This window comes from Ambystoma mexicanum, chromosome 7p (genome assembly GCF_040938575.1).
Source record: "Ambystoma mexicanum isolate Mex_15411 chromosome 7p, UKY_AmexF1_1, whole genome shotgun sequence".
Taxonomy (NCBI): Eukaryota; Metazoa; Chordata; class Amphibia; order Caudata; family Ambystomatidae; genus Ambystoma; species Ambystoma mexicanum.
This window is the reverse complement of record NC_090939.1, coordinates 222269041-222289166: the sequence shown is the minus strand read 5'-3', so window position 1 is coordinate 222289166 and position 20126 is coordinate 222269041. Positions and strand designations below refer to the sequence as shown.

Here is a 20126-nt window from a genome sequence, read left to right as displayed (position 1 = left end):
ATCACTAACATAGTGTGTGCACATTCCTTTGTGAGGGATTGGGGACTACACTGTACTTAAGAACCAGCCTGCTTCACCTCCTGAGGGCTTAAGCCTTGATTGCTCGCCCAACTTTACCATATAGAGAATCTTGGCATCGGGTGCTCTGTGCTTCTACTCTGCCATATAGAGGGCAGGAGTACAGATAACCCTCCCTCCAGTCTTTACCAGCACCTGGACCTCGGGGCCTGGAAAAAGTTCCTGAGTAAGGACAATTTCAGAATAGTGACACTGGTATTCTCCCGGCTCTGCAGTTCCAGGACTGGTTGGTGTTGCTGTATCTTGAGGATGTCTATTTCCACATGCTGGTCTAGCTGATGCCTGGGCAATTCCTCAGTTTCCAAGAAAAATTGAGGTGCGACTCCAGGTCGCGTCTGTTGCATTGAATGTGGGTATAGTTAAACAGTCCACAAGGTGGAGATGCTAGTTAGTTACTATCCCTTTGTGATCAATGTATACATTGTATTAAAACAGATATTGATATCAATTAATTTTACATACATCTGGCTAAAACCATTACAACATTAGTTACAATACTCTTTAAGGGATGCATGGTATCACAAGTATGACACTTACACAAGAGTTACAAGTTTCAAAGCCTTTGTTCAGTTGTTGGGGTTTGGAAGAACTCCTACTTTGCCCTATAGCTAAGATGGGAGTAGTCTCTACCATCAAATAATAAAGAAAACAGTCCTAGTCAGTCTTTGTCAAATCAAAATGACCTATACTAACAAAACGTAATGCCTGCCCTATCTCTTGTACAAAAGTGTGTAAAGGAAAATATGTATGCAAAGGAAAGTCAATGTTATAACATAAAAGATCAAGGTGACTGAGTCAGCTCTCCTCCCCACGTTGGACAGCACGGAGTAAGGCAGTCCCCTATAAACAGGATGACACACTCTGGCTCAGGTTATAAACAAAAGGCAGTTCAAAACGTGGGTCGAGGCCCGCTTGGCTTTCTCTGTTGAAGTCACTTATTCCAGCTTTCCAAAAGTTCTTTCACAGTTCATCACAAGTGCATATAGGTCTCCCTCTGTCTGACTCGGACCCCTCAAGGTATCAATAGTTCACTTCGGCCTCCCTCTGTCGGTCTCGGACCTTTAAACCAAAATGTACCAGATTCAACGTAGATATCCCTCACCTGGGCTCAGACCTCGTAATCAGAGCACTTGCAGGGGTTCCCTTCCCCAAACTTCATTCACATTCTTTAAGGGGTTCCCTTCCCCTTTTCAGAGGTCTCCCTCTGTCAGACTCGGACCTTTCACTGATGTTGAAGACTTTCGAATGTGCAAGGCTTTTACCATAGACCTCTGCAGGACTACTTCGACTTTCACTTTAGCTCTCCCTTAATGGTTGCTGCAATGTCTCTTGGTATTGGTAGTTCTATACGACAATCGGATACGTTCCCGCACTGGTCCACCCCACAGTCTCTGGATCCAAAGGCGATGGCCGAGCACTGGCCACCTGAGAGAGCGAGAGAGAGCGAGCGAGAGAGGGAGATCGATCCCTGGGGACTAGCAAGTGAGACACCCTTTGGTTTCTCGCAACTCCTTAATCAAAACACCTAAAAACATCTAATAAAGTGCTAAAGTGACTCTGATAATTCCTCTGAGTGTGCTGTCTGTCTGTCAGTTATTGACCAGGTAGCTTCAACTGAATGTCAGGCTCAACGATATCTTATTGGTCCAGATAACATTGAGCCTGATGTGATTTAATAAAATGTTTAAACTGATCACAAAGATGTAGTGACTAACTAGCATCTCCACCCCGTTAGCTGGTATACTTTTTCAATATACCCACATTTACTGCAACAGAGACGACTTGTAGTTGCACCTCCATTTTTCTTGAAACCATAGTTTGTCCGGACATAGGTCTGACTCGTCCAACTTCTAAAATATATGTTGTTCTGGAGTTTCCCTAACTTGTAAATAGATTGCCTTTGTTGATGGTGAAAGTGATGAGGTGGTGGTCGGTCCAGGCGCATGATGGTATTGCAATTAAGATCAGCTATCCAATCAAGGATGCGACCTTTGTTGTGTATGGGTTGCGAGATGTGGTGGGTGAGTCCTAATTCTGAGATGGTGTTGGCGATGGTGTTTGCTTTGTCATCTTTCTCGTCGTTGAGACCTAGATTAAAGTCGCCTAGGATGAGTAGACGTGAGTTGGGTTTGGTATTGTTAGAGAGTAAGAGAGCTATGTCTTCATTGGAGGATAGTATGGGGCCTGGCGGACTGTAAATGAGGTGGTTGGGGATTGTGCTTGTGTGGGTTGTGGCTAGTTTGATGGTGAGTAATTCTGCGGATGGGGAGGTATTGGTTTTGTATGTGCCTTATATATGTTGAGGGAGCTTTTTGCGATAATGGCTACTCCTCCGCCTTTGGCAGTTTCTGTCTACGCGGTAGATAGTATAGTCATTGGGTATGGCTAGCGCTAGTGCAGGCCCGGAGGTTGGGTGGAGCCAGGTCTCGGTGGAGCCAGGTCTCGGTAATAGCTATGAAATCAAGTTCATTGAGGGAGATGAGGTCTGCTATATCTAAGGCATGGACGACTAAGGATCTCACGTTGATGAGTGCACCTTTGATTGTTTCGGTGGTATGGCATGGTTTTTTGATGAGGGTGCGAAGGGAGGAGGCGTTCGGGCAGGGAGTGATCTGGTCAGTAGGTGGTATAGTGTGTGTGAGATGAATGGCAGGTTTGGGTTTGGTGCTATTTTGTTTATTGCCTGAATTGGGAAGGGTTGAAGAGGTGTGTGTTCTAGATCCGAGTCGGGCGAGTCTTGATGTGCCTATGCTGGGGTAAGAGTTGCTAGTAGTAAGGTTCATGAGGGTAGGAATGCCAGGTGGGGTGGTCTGTATTGCTTTTTGGAGGCTGGAGGTATCTGCTATACGGTGAGATTCAGTGGTAGGGGCAGGCTGGAAAGGGTTTATGTTAGGTAGGAAAGGGGTAGGACAGGGGATGGGATGATGTCTTGGGCATGCTGGTGTGCTAAGGCCATTGGGGTGGGAGCGGAAGTGTATCCCTGTGCAAGGGATGTCATGAGGGACCAAACAGAATGGAAACATGATGAGGAAGGTCCAGGTTAACATAGCTGATGTTGGATTGGCCAGGGGGTTTCAGTGATCCTGTGTCAATGTGCTGGGGCGCGAACCGGCACAACGGTAGATAGCATGCTCAATGGTGATGCACAAGTAGGTAAAATTCTAATGCACACTTAGGTAAAATCTAGGTTCAAAAGCTAATGCACAATCACAATCCAGTACACAATATGCAGCTCAGGGCAAGCAGGTAGACCAGTACACAATATGCAGGGCAGGCAGGTGGGCCAGTACACAAAATGCAGCTCAGGCAAAGTAGGCCAGTACACAATATGCAGCTCAGGGCAGGCAGGTAGGCCAGTACACAATATGCAGCTCAGGGCAGGCAGGTAGGCCAGTACACAATATGCAGCTCAGGGCAGGCAGGTAGGCCAGTACACAATATGCAGCTCAGGGCAGGCAAAGTAGGCCAGTACACAATATGCAGCTCAGGGCAGGCAGGTAGGCCAGTGCACCATATGCAGCTCAGGGCAGGCAGGTAGGCCAGTACACCATATGCAGCTCAGGGCAGGCAAGGTAGGCAGGTACACAATATGCAGCTCAGGGCAGGCAAGGTAGGCAGGTACACAATATGCAGCTCAGGACAGGCAGGCCGGTAGGCCAGTACACAATATGCAGCTCAGGGCAGGCAAGGTAGACGGGTACACAATATGCAGCTCAGGACAGGCAAAGTAGGCCAGTACACAATATGCAGCTCAGGGCAGGCAAGGTAGGTCATTCTTAGTAGGCCAAGAGGGCGAACATGATAGCAGGGGAACCATTTTGGGCACCTTAGTCGGAGGCCCAAGTGGTCACTGATGCTTTCTTGGGTTCTTACTGTGGGGATCTGAAGGTAAAACAGCGTTTGGTCCCAGAAAGAATGTTGCACGCACTTCAGTGTGATGGAGCTGTGAGCAGTCTGGCTAGCCCTGACAGCTTTGCGCCTTCACATTGGGAAAAATGGGCTGATCCTGACAGACAACCCAGTGACCATGCACTCCCTTAACAAAAAGGTGTGTGTGTGGTCATTGCCCCTGTGTAGGACAGCCATGCGGCTTTTGTTCTAGCGACTGGAGAACAAAAGCTCAATCTCTGAAGCCTATGTGGCAGGGACAGAGAACGGGGTACGTCTTGAGCAGGCAGAGCACGGTTGCTCATGAATGGGAAATCGCCCCATAGATAATTGCAGAGATCGTCTCCCTTTGGGGAACCACGTCATGTAATGCATTTTAAGGCGTTGCACGCGTTTAATAAATGTACCTTTTGTACTTGCCTTCATAGTTGGGGCTTGCTCAGAAATACTGCTTCAAACATGGTTGGATACGAGAATACATGTCGCTGCTCGTGGGAATTCCCCCGTCCCGACCCCTGGGGAGGAGGGGGGCATTGGGAGGCGGCGCATTTTTGGTGAAATGGGTTCTTGACATCCATTATGCTTTTCCACTGATCCCAGTAATTATGTGGGCTCTCAGGGGGTTGAAAAGGTTCCTTATCTTAAACCCAGATTCGGTGAGGAGGATGTGGTCCCCGGGCCTTCTGGTGGTTGCTGGTTGCCCACCTCACCAGCTAACCCAATCGGAAAGGTCAGGTGCATCACCCGAATCCAGGATCTCTCATCCTACATGCTTGACTCTTGAAAGGTTGATGGATGAAGGTTGGGACTTCAGTAATTAGGTTTTAGAGTTGCTGCTGGCTGCGTATAGATCTTCCATTAGGTCTATTTATGCATGCAGAGAAAGAAAGAGGCATGAGGTAAGGAAAGAGGGGCAGACCCTGTGCCATCCCCGACCTCCAAAGTCATGGAAATCTTGTTATCGTTGGCTAGTTTGGGGTTTCAAATAGGCACGGTTAAGGGCTATTGGGCTGCGTTGTCTCTGTTCAAGAAATCGCCAGAGGAAGGTTTTTTTTTCGCCATCTCTGTTTTTGCCCAGTTTTTGAAGGGCCTTGTTCCTTCAACACCATTCGTTATCCTAGCTTGGGATCTGTTTTTGGCTCTTTCCTTCTTGATGACAGCTCCTTTAGAGCCATTGCATTTGATACATATTAGGTTGCTCAAGTTAAAGATGGCTTTTTTGGTGGCCTTCGCGTCTGCTAGACATGTTGGGGGAACTTCTAAGCACTTTCGTGCAAGCTGCCTTGCCTAACGTTTTTCAAGGAGAAGGTTTCTCTCAAGGTCTGACCCAAGTTCCTCCCAAAAGTGTTATCAGATTTTCAGATTTCTCCAAATGTTGAGTTATCGGTTTTCTTTCCGTCATCTCACGCATCCAAGGAGGAGAGGCTCCATAGGCTGGACCCTAAAATGGCATTAGGTTTTTGTCTGACAAGAAACAGCTGCTTTCTGGTAGAGATGCCCGATTGACAAGGCAGTGTTGCAGAGCTTCTTGGTGTAAGCTTCCATCCCACCAGCCACTGTGACTACTTTGGTTAATATCAAGATGAGGAATATGTGGGAGAATGCAATCCATTGAAGGAGAAATTACTTACAAGTAATGTTCTTTATATGGTTTCTTCACTGACGGGCTCCTAATCGCCCTTTCTTCCTGCGCCTCTATGAAAGATTATTTAACATCCTCTATTTTTAGCAAGTCTTTCTCTTTTTATGGGCGTGTGTTGAAGGAAAGGTTAGCGCTTTGGCGCTGTAAATTGATGTGTTAAAAAAATAAACGTCCCATTTACAGTCTAGACGTTGCACGGCTGAGAAGACATTGATAGCACTACGCCACCCTCTGCATTTTTCCGAGCAGCTGCCGCTGAGGGTTTTATCTATCAAAATGAGGAATCTGTGGGAGAAAAATCCATAGAAAGAACATTACTGGCACACAATTTCTCCAACATGAGAGGGAGACCCACCCTCACAATTCAACCAATTTTTATACCTTTTCTTGATCACACAAACGCAAAACTGAACACAGTGGAAACCTTTCCACAGTCTCATAAAAGTGAAACTATGAGCTAATTGCTTTTGTGTATTCCATTCAGAACCTGGAACCCCAAGGTTGAGAGAATTGATCTATGGGTAAGGATGAAAGCTGGGCAGCAGAAATAATAATTGGCTTAAATTGGCCTTGCTAGCAAAACCACCAAAACAGGTCTTCCCTTAAGTACATAACATTGAAAAATTCTATCATTACATTTGTACCAATGTGCATAATAAAGTACAGTGAATGCGTTTGATTTAGTCTATTTCGCTTCTTGTCTGAAGTGTGTACCAGCCAAGATGTCTTCCATTTCAGTGCTTTCTTTTTAATCGGGCCTTTGAGCTTTTACGTCTATTCCTGGAAAACTAAAGTTCATTATACTGTAAAGTACAGTTTCTACCTTGCAGGCTCCAGAGAAGGACATGGATGCTCTAAATATTTCTATAGTTGATGTGCAGTCTTTTGCCTCTTACACAGCCTCTAATCGAGTTCTGCTAGGCCTATGCAATCACGAATTATCAGAAATTGGTACTAACTCAGCAGGGTAGGACCAAACATTTTTGCCATCTTATAAAGCTATGAATCAACACTTGGTATTTGCTGTGTCTTCATCTATTAGGCAACTTACTCCAAAGTGCAACTTGAACTTGATTTTGGCTGTGCTGTTGCACAAGCCATTCAAACGTATGGCTTCTTCTGACGTGGACGTTTTTACCTTAGACTGCCTTTCTGTTGGCAGTCATCTCGGCCAGAAGAATTGGCAAACGGCAAGCCTTCACTTTTAAAGAAATAGATCTTCTGTTTTAAGATGCCAAGTAGTACCTACAGTAGTCTGACTTCCACCTAGACCCAGACCAACTATTATAAAGCCACAAAGGCATCCAGTGCTTGATAGATTGTGTCATGCATTTTTAAGGATTAAAAGGTTTGAGTAGTAGAGGTTCTGTAAGGGTTTCTGGCTCACTCCACAATGACATGGCAGCATCAGTCGACATTCAAAGGAATGTTCCTATTGCTGAAATATGTAAAGGATGTACTTGGGTCACATCTTTAGCTTTTTCCAAACATTACACATTGTACATATCTTCTAGAAAAGATGCTGTGAGAATACATTTATTTTAGGCTAGCCTTAAGCTCCCCTATTTTGTTTCATGCGCTCACTCCATCTTGCAAAAATCTCCTATTTGGAGCTGCAGGGAATTACCGCACAAGAGTGCCGAGTTTGCTATTGCAAAGAACTGCTAAGAGCTGAGCTCATTGTTATTACAACCTTGGCTTGCACAAGCCGTCTGGTCTGTTCTGTTTCTACCAGTAAGGGGTTACCCTAAACAAACTGTAAGAACATGCTGCTGCGCAAGTAACCCTCGGTTATAAAAACCAAAGATAATGTTGGTAGGAATGTTTTCCTTTCAGTACGAACAGTCTGTCTTGCAAGGTGAAAACTAGCACGTACAGAACATGGAATCATGTAGGTAGGTTTCACAGAAAACCCTGTACATAGCATGGAGCTGTAAACTGTCATCACACTTGCAGCAGAACTCATGTAAACTAGAGCGCATACAAGGATGTAATTTTCTTTCTGTAAATTGCTCACTTGTGCACAGGTGGTCTCTTATCTTGTTTGCAGTGCAGTTACCAGATTTTGGTTTTTCAATGCATGCATGGCCCACAAAGTGCTTCACAACGTGTTTGTCTAAAGCTGATTCTTTACCTGCCTGTCTCCTACACACACTGATTTCTAATGGCTACTTCCTATTCTGGTCTCAACCAGTTGAGAAGAAGTTAGAGTGACATATGAAAAATATACTTCATGGTGATTTGGGTTCTTTCAGTTCTTGCACCTCCTCATTCACAGCATCCACCTTTTCAACTGTGTCTGGGGAATTAGATGGAAAAACATGAATGCAGCTTGGTGTGGTGTAGATTGATGAATTGGCAAGAGGGTGTGTGGCTAGCACAGAGTGGAGTGATCAAAGCTTTCTTGAAGTATGACTATTTTACTACACTTGCCTGCGGATGCATGCTGTTACATCCAGTTGTGAAGGGAGAGCAAGGGCTAAGAATCTAGATCAGCATGTATATAATTTGTAATGTATAATGTCCTCCCACCGATTCTTCATCTTAGACTGCATTTGGCTGGGTTTAAGAGCTAGTTTGTTTTAGTTTGTGTGAAGTATCCACCCCACTTGTGTCTTTTAAATCATTTGCCAAATCTGAGATGGCATCCTCCAAAATTAAATCTTTAGAGTAATCCCTCTGTAAGCCATAAGAGGGTCTGGAAAATGTTTACATCAACTTGTAGACATCCCCTCTTGATTCCAGGAAGTATCTTGACATTGTGGTGGATCCCAAAACCGCTTTCAACGTCCCCTTCGAGGAAAGGGGTTCACAGACAAAGAGCGTCAAGATTCATGAGAAGTGCTGAGATGTCTAGAGCGACCTTTGTGATCCCCGAGGTCTTGGGCATGTAGGAACTGGTCTGTGCGGTATCCCTGCCTGCCTTCTGTTCGTGTTTTGTGCTGATGCTGTTGGTGCTGCCTGAGCAAGAACATCAATGTATTTGGAGCCTAAACTGCGTAAATGATCTGTAGTAGCAGATTTGGACTGAAATTCTATTCTTCTTTAGCTGTCTGGTAAAAACTTAGAGGACATCTCCCTGTGGTGTCTTTCTCTTTTTGAAGGAAGATCAGGATGAGTGTCGGAACTCACTTCTGGAGTGGGAGTGTTTCTTACTACCCTTTTTAGGAATTCTTTTGGGGGACTGTTTGTTTTAAGCGACCTTTGAGCCCTTACTCTCTGAGGGCTTGGGCTTTAAGGACGTACTTCCCGGAAGTGAATTTAGACGCCCTCTCCCCAAGATACTTCGGGATTATGGATCGACATGAGCTACACTCTGCGACGACATTGTTCACAAGTAAACACCACAAACAAATACTATATGGGTCGGTGAGCGACATCTTTGTGTTGCAGTCTGCGCTTCGCTTAAAACATGACAGTTTGGGAACATTTTTAAATTCTAAGAGAATAACTTTCTAATCGAAGATGCTAAAAGCGGATGGTTCCATGAAGCTTTCTGTGCACACAGAAAAAGAACTGAGGTCACTGGGTGCGGTGTGAGCTATATATGGATGCCTACATCCTGTCCTGTGTCAGCCAGTAGAGGTGTCGAGGAATGACGACGCTAAATCGCATGGAGCACCCCTGTTGCTCAAGTTTTCCTTGATCAAGCTGAAGCTGCAGGAATATATATTCAAGATGAGGAATCTCTGGGAGGGGGGGGGGGCGACATCAGTTGGACAGAATATTTCCAGAAGTAATTTGTTATTTTATATATATTTTAAGTGTTGCAAAGTTGGTGTGATTTATGTGTTCATTTTCTGCACCTATTTTGTTTGTCTTTATTATGATTTTAAATGACTTGAAAGGAGTGATCATTTTTAATCAGAAGCCCAAAACACTTGAATGCCCAAGATTGTCTGGTAGGAGGGAGGAGTTCTTGAATCATCATTATAAACACACAAGTCCACTTTCATTGGCTTCGTGTCCCAACTGTTTGCATTAAAATTTGCCAAAATATTTTAGTTTTGTATATCTAAGTTAAGGTTATGTCTTGTCTGTTGTAGGTTATGAACAAAAGATCTTTGTATTGCATACTTTACACTGCTAGAGGAGCTCTTTTGTCTGTGACAAAAACACAAATGTCTACAAATATTTGAAGTCCTTTTCAAACCAAACAATGGCAAAACCACACAGTCACCATTTTCAAACTTGATGTAAAAAATGCAATATTCAATTGTTATGAAGTCTCACTTGTAATTCTCCTCAATCTCCTCCAGTGATGCCTCGGAACATGAATTTTCCACTTCACTAAATACCCGAATAACTAAGAAAGACCGGAAGAAAACACAGCCGGCATCTAAAGGAAGTATTAAGAAAACAGACAGCAAGGTAAAGATTACGTGGCTGTGTTGTGGATAATGCATTTTTTAAGTGGAGAAATGTTTCGTTCTGATAGACTGTAAACCAGAAATGTTTTATATTATGTTGTGTTGCAAAATATCTGCGTATTCAATTTAATCTTGTTGACACCTGGGAAGTTGTTGGGGATCGAATGAGATTGGCGGCTAGAAATATGTGTGGTTGTACATTGTGTGTGTGTGGGGGTGATAATGGAGTGAAGCTTTTTAAATGATATTAGAAGGGCCTCTCTTTTAGCGTTTGGCGCTCATGTATGTAATGTCAACTTGTCGATGCTATGGTCCACCCATTATGAGGGGAATGATGTTTGATAGATCTATCATTTGACAAAGTTGTGAGGAAAGGTTGAATCAATTTTTAAAATATGAAGTTGATGTTGATATTCGATGAATTTTAATTTGTGGTACATATTATGAGTTATTGCTGAATGTATGTTTTTTTTTGTGTAAAAGCTTTTAAGCTATACTGTACTAGTTTAAACAAATGTTATATTACTGTAGCAATTTCCATAGTGCTAAAATCTCAAGAGGATTAAACACATTCCAGTATACAATAGCAAATCTCTAAATGCAACCTCTAAGTCAGCAATGCAGCTAATATTCGCTGCGACGGATGAATTGAGACGCCTGGGATTTGACCTGTCACATTGCTGATAAAAATCTATGGAACCCCTGCAAAGAGACAAAGGCCAAATATAGAGAAATCCAACAAAAAAGCCAGGAGATAGACAATGGAAGATGGTGATATAAACAGCAAGCCCATTAGATTCTCGCCGACAGTCTTAAAAGGCCCCAATGCGTAACGCATGAAGATAGAGGGCCAAATGTCCAAATCTAACAGTAGAAGCGAAATAAATAAAGAGCAACTGGTGACGAAGATTGACCTTGAAAAATCATGGGCATGGCTATCATAAACACTAGGAGCAAGGGAACAGTCCTAGACCGGAAGCCAGGAATTGCCTCCAAATGTCCTCATGGAACACTCGAGGATTTAACCACCTGTTTCAAAAGATCAACTCTGAAGTGACCAACGCCGACATTATATCTCTACAGGAATGTTGGTTAATGGAGGCGCCGGTTTTAGATGGTTTCACAAGTCATTTAAATAAAGCCCACAAAGGACAAAAATGAGAGACCGTCGGCGGGCCTATTGACCCTAATCAAAAAATTATTGGAGGGGCAAAATTGAGAGTGTAATTACTCCTTCACCACTAATACAGATAACCATACTCCAAGATGACCCACAGGAAACTGAAACTAACAAAACCCGAATAATCTTTAATTTATATTGGAACATTAAAGCAAAAGAACATTGATGAATTAAAAGCAAAATTCTGTATGCCGCAGATATTATGCGGGGACCTGAATATAGACTGTTGCACTAAGGTAGGAAGAGATGATATGCCACAACATAAGAAACAACAATTGAACAGAGCAAAAAGTTGGCTGACAGTGATGAGATCTAGAGATCTACATATGGTAAATGGAGCTGTTACAGGTGATCTGGATGGAGCCAAAACATGGTCCTCACAAAATGCCACAGCAGAGCTGGATTACTATTTTGTGGATCTGGAAACATTTAGGACAGTTGTCGCTAAAGATGGTGCCATCTGTAAAGAGCGACCGCTGCATACTCCTCCTTAAATGCAGAGAACTGTATAGGAAAAAAACTAAGATCCAAAAATGCAACAAAATGGGTCCACCAGGTCACCATCAATAATGGATTGAATCGTCTCAAACTGACTGTGCAAAAAGCAGCCAAACTGGAGAGTGAGATAGCGAAGTGGCGGCTGACTCCGGACAATCAAGTTGATTATGAAAGTTGTCGGTCAGCTTTTAGAGCATCAGGCCAACAGACGGGCTCAAACAAAGTGACAAGACTGCACAGCTATAATGAAGAGCTGGCTAAACAAAAACATAAACTAGCGAAAGATCGAAGGACAATCCGGCGACTGAAATCACCAGATGCAGTAAACCAAAGAACAGAACTAAAAAGAAATGATCAACATTGGTTAAAATCACATCAGGCAAGTCTTTACCAAAAGGACTCCGAATATATGCTTATGGCATTGAATAACAAAAACTCAATGTACTTTTGGTCATAAATAAACAAGAACACGAATCCACAAGGAGCAGAACAAATGATCCCAATACATGAAGCACAGTGGCTGGAGCACTTCGCCACGATATATGGACAGACAAAAAATGACACAGAAGAGGACGAAAGAGAAAGGAAAAGATTATCTTTGAAGATCCTCTTTGAAAAACAAGAAAGTTTGGGCCTAATTAGCAAGGCTAGTACATCTAGAGCTCCGGGCCCTGATGGCCTGACAAACTCAATGTTAAAAGAAACACTTGAGTTGTGGGCAGACATGTGCTTCTCACTATTCACAAGAATAAATAATACCATGCTGGTTCCAGACTATTGGAAAAGGGCGATAACAATACCGATTTTCAAGCGAGGCGACAGAAAGAATCCAGAAAATTGTCGCCCCATATCATTGTTTGATGTCCTGGGTAGACTTTATGCAGGCATACTATAGAAGAGACTTAGAGTGGTTGAGAGAGAATGGAAATATTGACAGCAGACAAGCAGGTTTTGTCGAGAGAGTAGATTGTGGATTGAACTTGTTAATAATAAATCTACTCAAACTGCTAGCTGTGAGGGGAAATGACGAGCTCTGCCTAGCGTGCATAGATATGGCAGCAGCATTCGACCGAGTTGATCAAAATATGTTATTATCTAAAATGCAGGACAAGGGATGTCCACCAGATCTCATAAAAGCAATGTACACTGGAACGAGTATGCAAGTGCGTTTTTAGATCAAAGTGGCACTCTTAGCGAACCATTGAATACGCTTAAAGGTCTGAAACAAGGGTGCCCCTTAGCAGCTACACTATACAACTTTTACATGCTAGATATGAGAGACAACTTGGAGCCAGCAAGATCATGCTCACCACGATTAGCAGGAAATGCCATCGGACACTTGCTGCATGTGGACGACCTAAGCCTGCTGGATCGGACGGCAATAGGTCTACAAAAAAAACTAGACAAACTAGAAAAATGTTATCAATAAACAAAAAATCAACGCTGAAAAATCTGAAATTCTAGTCATGAAAAAAACACAAGGAAAGGTAAAAAAAAACCTTTTAAATAGTGCCTGGGAAATAACGCAATCCAAATAACAGAAAGCACTAAATACCTGGGAGCAATAATCAGTGCGGATTTGGGTGATAAACCTTGGATAGAGCATCTCCAAGTAAAATGGATCAATTGATTGCCCAAGCCCTTCTAATGAAGAAGAAATGCTGCAAATTTACGGTAAAACCATTGATGGAATTCTACAATGTCAAAGTAACGCCATCAATAACGTATGCAGGTGACACTAAGAATTCCATGGGTAACCTGGGATAGGCTTGAGGCAAGATTCTGGCGGAGAACCTTACATTTACCAAATGCGTTGCCAATAAGCACAATTAGACATGAGCTGGGTCTTCACTCGCTACAGGTCCAGGTTATATGGAAAGCCCTATCAACGTTCAGGAAAATAGAACGTCCTGATTGCCCACCACAATACAAAATCTTGAAGATGGAAATGGGGGAAATACCCTGTTGCCCTTTAGAAGAATGGAGAAACAAATGTCAGGACATCCTGCTTAACGTAGGGTACACCTTAAGTAGCCTATCTGAAAACCCAAAGAGAGTAAAAAATCTGTTATTCTCAGTGGATTGGTCGCAGACAGAAGCGGCCCGTGCATCATCCTATAGTCACAACCCGGCAAAGAAACTAACACACTGTCCCGGAATCCTGCCAACGTATTTGAATAAGAATGCTAACCTGCGCCACAGAGATCTGATCTTGCGCTTCAAATTGAACATTGTGTGCACAAAGGAAGTCCTGGTAAAATACGGGATGATTAAAGATAACATCTGTCGCCTATGCCAGGAAGAAGCTGAAACCCTGTGTCACTTAACTTTATTCTGTAAAGAACTATTAGTGGAAAGAGAACACAGCTACTTCACTAAGTGTTAGAACCAGGCTGTGGCTTAGATGCCAAATCATGGTGGGAAGCACTTCACAATAACCCAAATCAAAAGATATCCCGAAGATTGGGCTCCTTTTTGGAACAAATGTTTAAAAAAATTGGAAGCTTCCTTGGAATACATTAAAGGAAATGTGAACTATGACATACTCAAAGCTGCTATAACTGCCAGGCTAAAGAGCCACAAAAAAAAGGAAATAACCATCGGAGGATGTTGGCCTGGCTGTTAATGAATGGCACTTTTGTTTTTATAGCAAAAGGTTTGTTTTATAAACTGTATGCTAAATAAAAATTTTAAAAAAGCAAATCTCTAAATGGTTTTTATAGTTTTTTGCAACTGTACATGTTGCTTTTCAGTATTCATAACTTCTGGGAGAGCTTTCCAAAATGTAGACATCAGTACTTCAAGGTTTCTGCCTCCTGACATCTTTTCCTTAAAGTCGGGCATTATTAGGTTTCTTTTTGTCTGTCGCAGATCTTTGTCCCCTACCTGGAATGCACCACTAACTCTGTTTTCAGTGCATACATTGACCTTGTAGACATACTATTTTTACTTGTTTCCTAATAGGTAATGTAACCTCCTAAATGCTGTCCCTACATTTGTTATTTTGGTAATGGCTTAATATTCGTTTTCTACATAAGGGCTAGTTGCGCTATTTACCACTGCCCTGCTTCCTGGTCCATGATGGAATGGTTTTAGTTGCCAAGGTGTTGGGTGGAAACTGCATTTCTGGGTTGCAAATTATAACTGATACTCCCATTTATAAGACTGAATAAAGAGCTACTCTTAAACTTTTACCTTCCCGACTAATGGGATGTTGATGTTCAGGGGATTTTTCTTTTTGTATGTCTTCCCTCGACTTCCTTGAGCCCACCTAGCAAAATTACTGGACTGTGGAATTCTTATGTTGGCTTTGAAGGTGAGTCAGATTTGTCAGCCTCCCTCCCCCTCTGCATTGTTTTGTTTTAGGAGCACTTGCACACCTTGCTAGGTTACCAGTTCTGTAAGACATCTGTTTTTCTAGTATCTGTGTTTTCCTGTGGCATGCACGCCCCACCTTAAGTGGAATGTGACCTGGGGCCCTTGGACCCTCTTTTCTGAGTTGTATGAGGTGCACTCGGTAACCTGTGTGTTCACATGTGCTTGTGTGGTCACACCCTTTAAGATCTAATTTTCCCTCTTGAAGCACAAGCCATTTTCTATGCAGTGGCGGGGTGCAACTTCTGTCATGTTTCCCTTGTCAGAAGTTACTTTTGTGTTCCTTTCCATGCAGCTCCTGAACAGGCTGATGGCAGTCTATAACTTAACACCTTTTTTCCCTATGCAAAGTAGTGTGAAGTCTTATTGCCTGTGATCATTCATTTAGGAGGACCATATACTCAAAATGGCTACTCATCTTGTTTTAAGTCCTGGTGAAGATGGAATATTTGTTTGAGGTCCTTCTGCATTTCTCCTAAAACTCCAAGAAAACTAAACTGGCCTGTGCGTTTCAGATGGCAGGAAATGGGGAGAGGGAGGTCTGCCACTATTACACATTACTCCAGAGGCATGGCATATCTGTTATTAGGCACATTGGGGGAGGCTGGCTGTCCCCGATTGGATAGGCACCTCCAAGTTGGAATGTTGAGGGCTGGGGTAACACCCAGCCTGATTACTACAAATAAGGAGGTGAGCTGGACCCAGAAAACAAATAGAGCACTGGAATCGGAGGAGATCAGAAGAGGATGCTGACTAATAAGGCATGCTGGACAGCTGCTGCAGAGACCAGCCTTGGTTCAGTCACCACCACAGTGTTTCAAACCTCGACTGAGGAGATGTTAGCAAATTGCCTCCTTACCTTTGAAAGTTTTGCCTTTAACAGTGACCTGTCTTGCTGGAGCTGCCTCCGCGGTCCCTGGTTGGAGGAATTTGCAAGTGTGCAATTCACATGCTTCTCCCAGGACCCACTTTGTTCTATTACAAAGAATTCTGTCCAGGCTGGAGTCTTTGTATGCATCTTCAGTGCTGTTCTGGGATGTTGTAAACCTGCTGTGCTGACCCTCACCAGAAGAAGAACTTGCCAGGTGCCCGAAGTGCCACTGCTGAGTTACAGAGGATTGGTCCAGTCGTACGTGAGGGTCTCTGCTTAATCCTGATATTGATCCACAGTGACGTCCCTCCAATCCAAGATCTCAACTGGACTGCTACTGCCAGTGGATGCCCTTGAATCTGCATCTTATTGACTTAACGACTCCAACAACGGTGAGACAAGTCTTTCCCTGTGATTTACTGTCAACTGTCCATGTTCCTATCTTTGTGGGGGCTGTATCGGCTGTGATCCCTTATCACTTGAATGACCCCTATCCTCATTCGGTTTGCAAACTCCTAACATTCTTATTTTGGTGGGAGAAACTAAATGGAGTCTTTAGGAAAAGTGAGCTATTCACTTTTTTTTTCTACTCATGTAGTGCCACATGTTCGGTTCCATCAACATTTTTAATTGTGCTTTAGTCAACTGTTAAGTGTCTGAATCATTCTAATAGTCTCCTCCTGTGTAGATGTATACTTTAAGCATGCACAATTTGAGGGGATTGGGTCCTCCGATGTATTCCATATCTGACAGGATTCACCACAGCTGTGCTGCTTCGGAATATTTTCGGCGTCCTGCGTCGGACGTTGATGCGCCGTCCCAGAGGACCTCCTCAGACGGCCGCCGTCACCCGATGTGATAAGTAGGACGCACGACGCCCGTAGCCTCAGTTCTGTTTTTTCTGCGAATGTGTTCACTTCGTGAATCTCGGTACGCCTCGACTCTTTGGAGTTTGTTGTATTCTTCTTGGTTCTTTGAACCTGTTCGGTTTTTGTGAAAACCTGTTCGTAAGACCCTACTCTTCAAGAACACTTAACTTATCACTCCACTTAACCCCAATTCTTCTTTTCTGGAGTTGCCCTATCCACAGGTTCCCTCTAGCCATCACAGTTCCTCTACTTGTCGTGCACCACATGCGTATAAGTGTCCTGTATGTGGGGGTACCAGAGTGAATGGAGTTTGACTGGACATCCAGTATTGTGTCTGTCTGTCTGATGCTGGAAAAATCTCTTGTTGGGCTCCTCTTCCGCTTACTTTGTTGTTGCCATTCTGTAACTCCTAGCCTCTAAAGCTCTCCTGAATCCTTCTTATCATCCTGTTAAGTACTCAACTGAAGGCGAGTGCCCCTCGGTTTGCTTGCTGGAACCCTGAGTGGCTTTCTGCTGCTCTTCCTTCCTGATGCTCCAAGATCCCCCCTCCCATAATTCAATAAATCCAATGCTGCATAACTGCAATTTGCTCCTAATGTAGCTAACATTTCTTGAATGTACATATTTGTTCTTTTTGATTTTAGGGGAACACTGGATCCTTTCTAGGCTTAGTACTGCCTTTGCTGAATTTGAAATACATGATGGTGTTTTATATTATGCTATTTCATTCCTCCCTCATAGTTAACCTTACAAAGTATGAAGTATTCCACTAAACTGTTACTGTGTTTCCCACTACCTTTAGGAGTATGTTGGATCCTGTTTAGTCCCTTTAATGTGTTTGTGTTCTTTTACTGACATTCTAGTACTATTTCGATGCAGTGCTTATAGTAATGTTTATAGATATTTTCAGTACATTTTGTGTGATATAGTTTGTTTTCTTGTATGATCCGAACTATATTGTGATAACTTTGGACTGTGCTTCCTGGACCACTTCCAAAAGAGACCACCTAGGAAACTACATCCAGAGAAGACTGCACTGTGAGAGGGCTAGTGTGGCATGCAGCGTGGCACGGAGTGTGGCCGCAATGGGTGGGGGGTGTGGCAGGGTTAAGGGATGCAGACGCGGAGCTCAAGATGGAGCAGAGGCTGTTGAAAATATTTTCTTTTTGCAAGTTTCCATCCATAGTTTCCTATGGAACCCACTTCCTTCTGCTCTGATCCTGTCTTGACTTTTTGAAGGGAAGTAATGCTTTCCGCTTCACTTCCCTTGCTTTTGCTCACATGTTATAGGGAAACTGATCAGACGCTCAGCCTATCGGTACCAGGAAACATTCTGTTTGATGCAATTCCAGGATTATATGTGCCTAAAGACAGGCTAGTGGCAGCAATTACATTTTTACTCTTTTTGCATAATTTTTGGTGTGAACATTTGCATTTACCCCATATGGCTACTAAAAGTGGCTAGTTCCCTAAAATGGCCATGCCACAAGATTTCTGCTTGTTCTTTGGAAATATTGTAGTTTGGCCTTCTTCATGCCCTCTCAGGTCAGGAAAGCCCATATAATTGTGTTTGTATGTGGCCCAGAAAGGGTGCTGGGTCCGTTTAGTCCCAGTCCACATCCTTGGTACCAGAAAGTCTGCTTCTGCGGCGGATGTGAAACTAGTAGTTTTCCCTGATTGGACAACTTCTTGCTTTTGAAATGGTGCAGATCATTACCATTGGTGGGCTTGGACTTGCTTCCAGCTTTAATCTTGGATAAAAAGAGGAACTCTGTAGCTATTTTGCAGATCGGCTTTGGAGCAAAGAATCCCTCAAAGAAGAGAAGCCCGCTTTAGATCTGGAAAAGACTCCTGAAGTGGCCCAGCAACCCTTCCTGTGTCTGGCCAGGTGAAGGCCTGGTGGACAGATGTTAGGATGCCCCCCTAGTAATAGTGAACAGGGAATATTTGAGAGGGTCTGCCAAAACCCAGTCAAGGTACGTGGATGAGCAGTCAAGGCTTATTCTCAGGAGAGTGAGTGGGGTAATGGGCCCTCAATGATTCCTACCAGTATAGCACACAATTATTCAATTTAGATAGTAGGTGTAAAACATACTTATTTATTATAGATGATCCCAACACACTGAACAATGAATCTTAACAGGTAATATTATTGCACAATACTCAAACAAATATATACATTCACCATTGGTTCAAATGTAGATCATATGACTTATTCAGCAACACAGTTTAGTAGATTAGATGCAACAAGTGATGGAACCAGGTCACAAGTAAATACCCTAACTTAAGCAGTCCAAACCTTAAGAAGAAAGGGGCCTTGCGCCCAAATGTCACAGCCACAATGTGTCTCACCAGAGTTAGTCTCTGAAGGTAAGCTGTAATTTAGTTGTGTTGATAATAATTGAAAATGTTCAACAATGTTCCTAAAGGTAGGTAAATGTTTTCTTGTATCTCAGGTTACTCTACCCAGGTTCGGCGACCAAAAGTTGAGTGGAATGGAATGTAGGAGACTAAGGGACTTACTCACAATGTTTTCCTACGGAGGACAAGGGTGGGAACAAATACTCTATTTACTTTGACCCCTGACTTTGATTTTCCCAAATTACTTTGTGGATCTTCTGGGGTTGCTGGGGACTTGTCCTTCTGCCCTTGGTTCCGGTGAGAGGTGCCCAGGAGTTGCAGGTTCGAGGATTCTTCAGGTCAGGTGCAGCTGCAAGATGCAACCTCCGTCGATGATGAAATGCAAGAAACAGCAATGCAGACCTCCTCAGGTTGGAGAAAGAAAAGTTCCAGTGACAGTCTCTGCACTTAGGCAACGGTATCCTTCCAGTCGCAGTCGAACAAGTTGCTCCTGGACCCTGGGATGCTGAAATTCGGTGAGAAGGCAGCTTGTGGCACAAGATGGTCACCACCGAAGTTCCAGGCGTGAATGCAGCACGAGACTTCTGGCGAGAGAGCTGGTCAGCCCAATGGGCAGTCCAGGAACACTGCTGAATGCTCAGGTGGGAAGGATCTTTGAGACGGCATAAAGACTGTTTGATCCCACTAGAACATGGGTTGAAGCACTGCTCAGCGTCTACAGAGATGAGGGAGCCACAGGGCTTCACCAGGCTAGACACAGGAAGGGAAGCAGTGTGTCTCCAGGAGTCATCTTCGGATCTTCAGCGGGCTATTCTCCTTCGAGGGATTCTTGGCTCCAATGATGATCTGAGGAAATGGCTGCAGAGGTCCTCGTCTTATTCAAAATCAAGTCCACACTCACCATTGGTAAGGAGCTACACCGTTCAAACTCCCAATAGGTGTCAAATACCTCATACCTAGACTTTCTGGCATAAGGATCTGGAGTGGCACACAA

At 43.5% G+C, this 20126-nt stretch overlaps 1 protein-coding gene across 2 annotated transcripts in view; it reads left to right on the top strand.

Moving 5' to 3' along the window:
• TTC3 (tetratricopeptide repeat domain 3) overlaps positions 1 to 20126 on the top strand; it is a 2698168-nt gene that overhangs the window by 596357 nt on the left and 2081685 nt on the right. For both annotated transcript variants that reach the window (XM_069636090.1, XM_069636092.1), the window contains exon 14: positions 9868 to 9979. In XM_069636090.1, coding sequence (XP_069492191.1) covers positions 9868 to 9979 — 112 coding nt within the window. The remainder of the gene's footprint in view (positions 1 to 9867; positions 9980 to 20126) is intronic.